The following is a 7,963-nucleotide window of genomic DNA, read 5'->3' as shown; positions in this document are numbered from 1 at the left end:
AGAAGACATGCGTTCCTTATCTCACAAACTATAATAGTGTATAGAAATTAAATGCATTATCTTACAAATTAATAGTTCATCTCCTATCTCGGGGATGAACTTAGAGTGGAAAGCGGGATTTAATAGGAGGCCATAAAACCATTTAATGTCTGAACAACCGCTTAAATATAACCGTTATTGTTACAAGGGATATACCATTCGACACTTAGAGCGAAGTCAAAACGCATCACGTCATGTGTGAAATGACTTTGGTATTGGCCTGTATTATCTATCACATGCTCTGTCTGAAATACAACGCGTTTCATGCGAAGCTCGCAGGAATTATTACAGGATATGCCGGTTGTATTTTCAAAGTCTTCTTCAGAGAATAGACGTAATGGCGATGAGGTGACAAGAATAAAAAGGAGAAGAGCAGCGGTTCCTGCTGAGTGCGTGTTTAGAAATGAGCAATGACCGAGGTCTATTTGCAACAAACACTTTGTTTGGTTTACTTGGGACACCGGTGGTATAAAGCTGCCATAAACTCAGTGGTATAATACACCAAGAGCCGCGGCGTGCGACAGGGAATCTGTCACTCCGCTTCCAGTGGCCCCGTCAGGGAGGGCAAGCCTAACATCTGGTTTTCCGGAAGCTGATCAGCTGGAGAGCTGGGCTGATTCTAAAAACGCTACGAAGGTGAGTTGCATCTATTTTGTGACCTAGGCCTATTATACTGGTGTTGCCCTGCCTACATCCGTTCGTGCAGTTCACTTTTTATTAGTTTTACTCGTCTGTATGCAGTGAACGTTGCCTTTTACTGCAGATTCAGTGTCAGCAGAGCACACTCCTTATACATGATCCACTGGTGTACTCACTTATTCCACTTAAATTACTTCGCTTTTCTGACTGTGAAAGTGTATTTTTCAGAATACTGTCGAGTACATTTCGACAGCATGATTTGATCTTGGTCGGACCTGAGGTTAATTCAGCATTTGATTAGAACTGAACCTGGCATAAACCACGTCAATACTTTTGAACACGGGATCAACACCGTTGAAAATTATTTTATCACTCAACGTCGAAGTATTTCAAGCGGGCTCGTCCATGCTTTTGTCTCTTAGTAATTACTGTTAATTACCATTACCATTGCTTTTAATTTCAGGCAATCCAAACCTTATTTTAGGCCAAGCGGAGAAACTTCAAAACCTTTCGTTATATTATAACATCAAGTGATAAACATGATTTTTAAGATGGGGATACGACATGCGCCTTTTGATTGTAGCAATATTCTATAAAGCGACCAGTATTTATGTTTCTACGCCCTGTACTAAGTTATGGTTATAACACGTCCCTGATATGTAGATTAATCATCTTTTTATGCGATGGGTAAAAAACAAGGAGTATAAATCACACCAATAATGCGTGATACAGTGAGTAAAAGGAAAAAAAAATATAACAACATAATCGGCAGCATCCAAGCAATAATCCAGCATGCAAAAGTGATTCAGGTCATATTTTAAGAGAGGACAAACAAGAAAGGGGTGTCATAAAGCGTCTCGAAGTTCGGGGCATGGGGAGGAAGTGAAAATGTGCATAAAAAGGAAAAAGAAAGAAAATTAAACTATAAAGAAAAGGTCACTTTGGGGCTAATATTTACAGAGCTGATTTTGTGGGTTCTCCTGCTCGCAAACTGACCCGATCCATGTTATGATGAAGTGTATATTACAAAACAAATTCCTCCGAATATCATTCTCGTGTATGCAAACGCTTTGTAATCTCCTTCAGATTTCCTTTATACACATCGTCAACTTTTTTTTTCTTCTTCTTCTTCTTCTTCTCCGACCCTCTCTTTTACCTCCTATAACTTCTTTCCCCTTTCTCTCCCTATTTATCTTTCTTTTCTTCTTCATCTTCTTTCACTCATGGCTGTCCCTGGGTCGCTTTCATGGCCTCATTAAAGTGAACAACAACGACGAGCATTAATTTAGATATGCTGACAGCGAAGGACTTTGCTCGTTGTAGCTTCTTTTGCTTGGATCAGATACTCTGATTTGGTCCATTTTTTTTTTGTTTCAAATATAGAAGCACAATCAGTGATGACTTTACATGACCTTTGACATGCGAGTGGATCACCATCGCTACAAACGCGCCTTTGTAGGTTGTGTAGTTTGTGGTAACTGTGCAACTAGAGCAAATCCGGACTTGAGAGTGCCATTAGTGTATTTCCTCTGATGCGATCCGTATGGCTTCTCCGAATTCTTAGAACCGCAATCCTAGAATATACAAACGAGTTTGATCGTCACAGTTATGGGACGAAATAGGTGGGACACGCATGATCCAATATCGGTTGCTGATTGTCGTTATCTCCAAACCGGAAATCATTAGCGGAAAGCAAAACAAAACAGGAAAAAAAAAACACAAACAAACACAGGCTATTATCAAATTAAACAGAACTGCACCCTTTCTTACGTTAAATTTGACTCATATTTTCACAGGGAAGGAGGCAACATTGTGATTGTGGACTTGAAGTAATCTCGAGATACGTAATTTGTCTGGTCATATTTATATACATGCGCACAAAACTTTGTCACATTTTAGGCAAATAAGTTTTTGAGATACAAAACCACGGGAAATTGAGTGTGTATTGATTGAAAGGTATTTGTTGAATAACATCTCTTGCAGCCCGCAGGTTGAATTGCGGACATCTTACAAGGGTCATCATGAATCCATTCAAATATACAAACATACATTAAAAATATTAACTATTGCACAATAGAGTTATTAACAACACAAACAACAAATAATACAATTAACAATTATTCACACCTCTGTTCTTGTTTTCATAAATAATCTCTATTGTTTATACAAATAACCTTACTAAATAATCAACTTTCTTTTCATCTGCTCATCTTCTTTTTATTCATCTTCTCTTTTAGGTGGGGGTGGGGTGGATGTCGTTATAAGCTTGGTAACTGCGTTGGTCTATTCTGAAAAAAAAGGCTCATAACGAATAATCATCAGAGTTTTGAAGTGGGCCGTTTTCAGATTCATAACGTAGCTTCCGCAGTGAAGTACATCAGCTATGCATAATGACCAGCCATTCACTGAGGAAGAGTGTCTTTATGATCTAAATACTTTTCGCTATCCCTATAACTCATGAAAAATGAGCGATACAAAGGGCTAATAATGCTCATAATAAAGACAAGGGGATGCATGAATAGAAATCGCGCAAAGATTGATGAAATAAAATAAAAATTACTGAGCACTAATGACCGGGCAAATAGTCTGACCTGTCGATTTATCAAGAACTACACTTGAAGATTATACGGTATCAGTTTTACTTTGATAATAACCTCGTTAATTGCCCATTTATACGTCAATTGTCTGCGATATAGGATGTCGAATATGGTCCTGAACTTCTGCCAAAAGCACTTCTACACGCAATGCGGAACAATATTATGCGCTGTAAACACGAAAAATTTATAAACAAACACCCGCAAGACGATTGAAACAGATATAATTTCTCATCAATTTATAACGATGAAGAGCATTATATTACATCGCATTACATTGGGCCCTAAATTCATATCAAATGAGATAGATATGATTTCTGCATATCATTGAAATGGTACAATAGCTGTGATGAGAGTTGCAATGCATGTACTTATGTTTAAAGGCAAATAGAAGCAAAATTCGGGAGAAAGCTCTATCGGTCGCTGGCAGGGGTTCCTCCCACTAGCGAAATTTCACGTTTTTTTACGCTGAAGAGATAAATTCCATTCGTGGCAGGGGTTCAGACTTGTTAATTTGCAGTAATGGATCAGTTGGTGAGTATTAAGGTAATGACTGATAATTTTTTCCAATTAAATGATTCGATTGTGTTGAGCTGTAAGAAATAAGCACACATCACAAAGTGCAATGTATAATTTTATATGCTCCCTGAGTTGTTTTGACACTCGCTTCTTTGACAGATACCTTGTACACAAGTGGACGCGTCCAAACAGCTGTATTATGGCAGCGAGTCGATTAGCACGCCAGGCTATGCAAGCCGAACAGGCAAAAGAAAAACAAGAACATCAAAAGTTCAAGATGGCGCTCCAACCGGATAGACGGCAGATGGAATATGAGCAAACTTTGGTAAGATTTCACAAGATCGACGTTCCATTTCACAGTTGTTTACACCGATTTTTCAGACTCTTACATTTGTAACTCGTCGTAAATGAACAATATGACATCAAATCTTAGATTTCCTTTCTTATTTTACGGATGAAATATAGTTGTTCGTCGATTCCGATTATGAGTGTTACCGCACCAACAAAATTCTGAATGAAAGGGACTACGTAACATTTTAGCAAACGCCTGTGGTGGCGTCAGCAACACCTCTGGGCCCCGTCTTATAAAGACTTGTAATTGATTCAGATCAATCACAACTTCACGATTGAATGCAAATCCATCTTATAAAAAAGTTGTGATTGAAAATAAGACGGAGAACTGCAGTCAATCAATCAATCACAGGTTGCGATTGATTGCAGCTTTCAACATGTTCAAAACAAGACAAGAGATTTTGTGATTGATTTCTATCACGTAGGCCCTAAGTTTTATAAGACAGGGCCCAGGTTTTCGTCCTTTAAATGCGAAAAATAGATGCATAACAAAGTTACTCTGGAAGTATTTTACTTTGGAAAGACTTCCTTATATATTATGTCCCCCGCCACTGTTTTGTTTTGTTTTGTTTTTTGTTTTTTGTTTTCCATACCAGCACTCTACGGCATGGCACGCGCGGCCTTGCTAGGTTATGCACAAATACAGCCTGTACACGCACTCACACGCTTTTGGCAAGTGGTGGGGTACAAATTGTGTACATGTATGGCCATGGGGGGGGGGGGGGGGAGGGAACAGAAGCGGGGTTGAGAAGGAAGTCTGCCTTCCAAGTTCTGAGTTCCAGTTTACTTCTTACGCTGTGTTTATCTAACTTGATTGAGAGAGAGAATCACATTTCAAAACGCGTGTGGAATGGTGTTTGCGAATGTGGTTTGAAATGCAATTCTCAGGGTGCAGCGTTTATCTATCCATCATACAGACTATAAGATAGTGTAGATTCGCGCGTTGTCACTGCGTAGTTACCAGATAGGCAGGTACTACTTTGTGCCGTTCGACCCAGGAAGTAAAGGTCAACTGTATACCACCAAACGTGCCTCATCATTCACACACAAATAATGGGTAGAAAACACAACCTGAAACAGCTGGGAGTTGACCTTGAGGCTTGAGATACATGAACGTGTTTCAAAACAGCAATGCGTTTATCTACAACTACCTGTATGTACTCGCAGAAAGGCGATCGTGGTCTCAAACGTGCTTCAAAACGCCCTTTGAAAGGCGTTTCAAAACTAAGTTTCTAAACAGAGTTTCTAAACGCATTTGAAAACACGGTTGCATTTATCTAACCCCCAAAAATGCCTCAAACATGTTTTTAGGATCGTGATTCTGCTTACTGGATACTGTGCTTGTACATTATGTATGTATGTGTACTACAGTGCAATTCCATGCAGTGTTCATTTATTAAAGTGGGATTTGCTCCACTTCAGTGAAATAAGTACTCGTTGATATTCATAATGGCCTGATGCGCCTGATGCCGACCGATTTTTTTATTTTATTTATTTATTTATTTATTTATTTATTTATTTATTATTATCATTATTAGCATAATAGTATTATTAATAATAATAAATTATTATTATTATTATTATTATTATTATTATTATTATTATTATTAGCATAATGGTATTAATAATAATAATAAATTATTATTATTATTATCATTATTATTATTATTATTATTATTATTATTATTATTATTATCATTATTATATTAGGGGGAGAATAGAACTTAATTGTAATGATTGGTTATTTGCAATAATTGTTCTATTTGAGCAGAGACTCTACCATGACACTCACATGTTTGTGACTACATGTGCAGTAGTTGAGAAACTGTATAATATAATATTAGCATTTTAGGATAATACTGTGTACTTTCAGATGGACACAAATGTTTGGGGTTGATTCATTACATGTACTTTACAATTTCATCACAAACTGTCTTGAGAAGGGATGTTTTGTGTGTTAAATTTTGGAATCAATAGAAAGAAAAACTTAAAATAATAATTTCATGTTTCTACACATGTACAACATATAAGACATAAAAAATATGTGACCCTGCATCACAAAACCAACAAAGGGTCACCAGACATAGATTATTACACAAGGGCAGATTCTGAAAGAGCAGACTTTGATGTATAACTCAATGCAAATGGACTGTCCAAACCTATAACTGGATATTGGAAAGAAAGCACACACTCTGGAAATGTGTGTGTACTGAGAAAAGAGGCCCCGAATTACATGGTCTATTCAAATCTTAGCAAGCCGTGCTGCACTGTAGCTGTGCAATGAATGGGACCAAAGAAAAAAAAGACATGAAATGTCTAAATGACAACAATGAAGGGATTATTGGACTAACCTAAAATTAAAAATGTTCTATTATCACATTCTATCCATTATCAACACCAACTTTGAAAGCAGTAGCATCATCCTTTCCCAAGTTTTCAGAGTTAAAAGTGAAAAGTATGCAAGGGGTTTTGAAGAAATGAAAAGGGGCCTCCCTAATCACACTATTTTACAACAACAACAAAAAATGTTCTAGAAAAACTGCTGAAAACACAATTTTCCCATTAATTTGTTATACAGTTATGATCCCAAAGTGTGCAAAAATGTTGAAGAAGAGTACTCATTCAGAAAATATGACAAACTCAAGATTGATTAGGTTGACCCATTTCACCTATGTTGAGTTCTCATGTAAAATCATTGCATGTGACTTTTTGTTGGTTTTGTGATGCAAGGTCACGTATTATATACAATATATATATATATATATTTAAAAAAAAATTATTGTTTTAATGTTGCCACTGTGGGCCTATTGTATGTACCACTAACATACAAAGTTGAATCCATCAGGGTTTATAACACAATGTACCTGTGTACAGCTGTAGCTGTATCGTTTCATCTCATTGTCTTAATACTGTGTGATCTAATCAGGAGGGAAACTGGCAGGGCAAGTGAGTGAGTGTACACCTGCAGTGGCAATCATAACTGTAGCAATGTAGTCATAGTGTTATTTTGAGTGTGATAGCATAGACACAATGATGGAATGATGCCAAGTTTTTGTTCTCCTCTAGCACAGCCTGGCTCAGAGCACACTGTTACAAGTCGTTCCCACGTCTGTCGTATCTTTGTAATTGTTTGCCAGTTTTTGAAATATGCACCTGTAGATAATATTTGACCAGAGGTGGAAATTGGTCAGTGTTCTATATCAAGGTTTCTCTACCTCATAGTGTGAGAGAAGCAATGTTTTCACACTGTCTGTCATTTACAGTACTGCCCCCATGACACTTAACATGATTTTAAAAAATGAAACAACATCATCTGTTGCTACATGCAGCTGCCCCCACAACACTGAACATGAATTCAAAAAATTATTTTAAACAGCGTCATCTGTCACAAGCTATCCCCCCCACGACACTTAAAGGGGTGGTATGATATTGATGGAGATGAGGATTGAGCTTTTACCCTTTTTTTTGTGAGATACTAGGAAACCACATGTATAATGAAATAGTACAGAGCATACCATTCTTTAAAGGAATTCAAAGCTTATTTAATGAAAATCGGTTTTGGAATGGCTGAGACATCCAAAAAGAAAGTAAAACAAAGCGGTCCTTATAAAAGGTTGGCCCCACCCTTTATTAGGATTGCTCTGTTTTGAATATCTCAGCCATTTCAAAACCAGTTTTCATCAAATAAACATTGTTCTCTCTTGGAATTACATGCTCTTTCATGTTTCATATGTAAAGAGGTTTTTCATTTTCTCACCAAAAACTAAGAAACCTTGAGTTACATATAGGTCTCAACCAAAACTATACAATGCCTTCAATAA

The 7,963-nt window shown here is 37.1% G+C and overlaps 1 protein-coding gene across 1 annotated transcript in view; it reads left to right on the top strand.

Annotated features, from left to right (window-relative positions):
• Window positions 1-3,947: 3,947 nt before the first annotated feature.
• Window positions 3,948-7,963, top strand: part of LOC140238988 (chloride channel protein 2-like) — a 50,856-nt gene continuing 46,840 nt past the window's right edge. Inside the window, exon 1 of the mRNA XM_072318884.1 lies at window positions 3,948-4,116. Coding sequence (XP_072174985.1) covers window positions 3,991-4,116 — 126 coding nt within the window. The 5' untranslated portion in view covers window positions 3,948-3,990. The remainder of the gene's footprint in view (window positions 4,117-7,963) is intronic.

Source organism: Diadema setosum, chromosome 15 (genome assembly GCF_964275005.1).
Source record: "Diadema setosum chromosome 15, eeDiaSeto1, whole genome shotgun sequence".
Classification (NCBI taxonomy): domain Eukaryota; kingdom Metazoa; phylum Echinodermata; class Echinoidea; order Diadematoida; family Diadematidae; genus Diadema; species Diadema setosum.
Note: the sequence above shows the minus strand (reverse complement) of the source record. Positions and strands in the feature narration are given on the sequence as shown.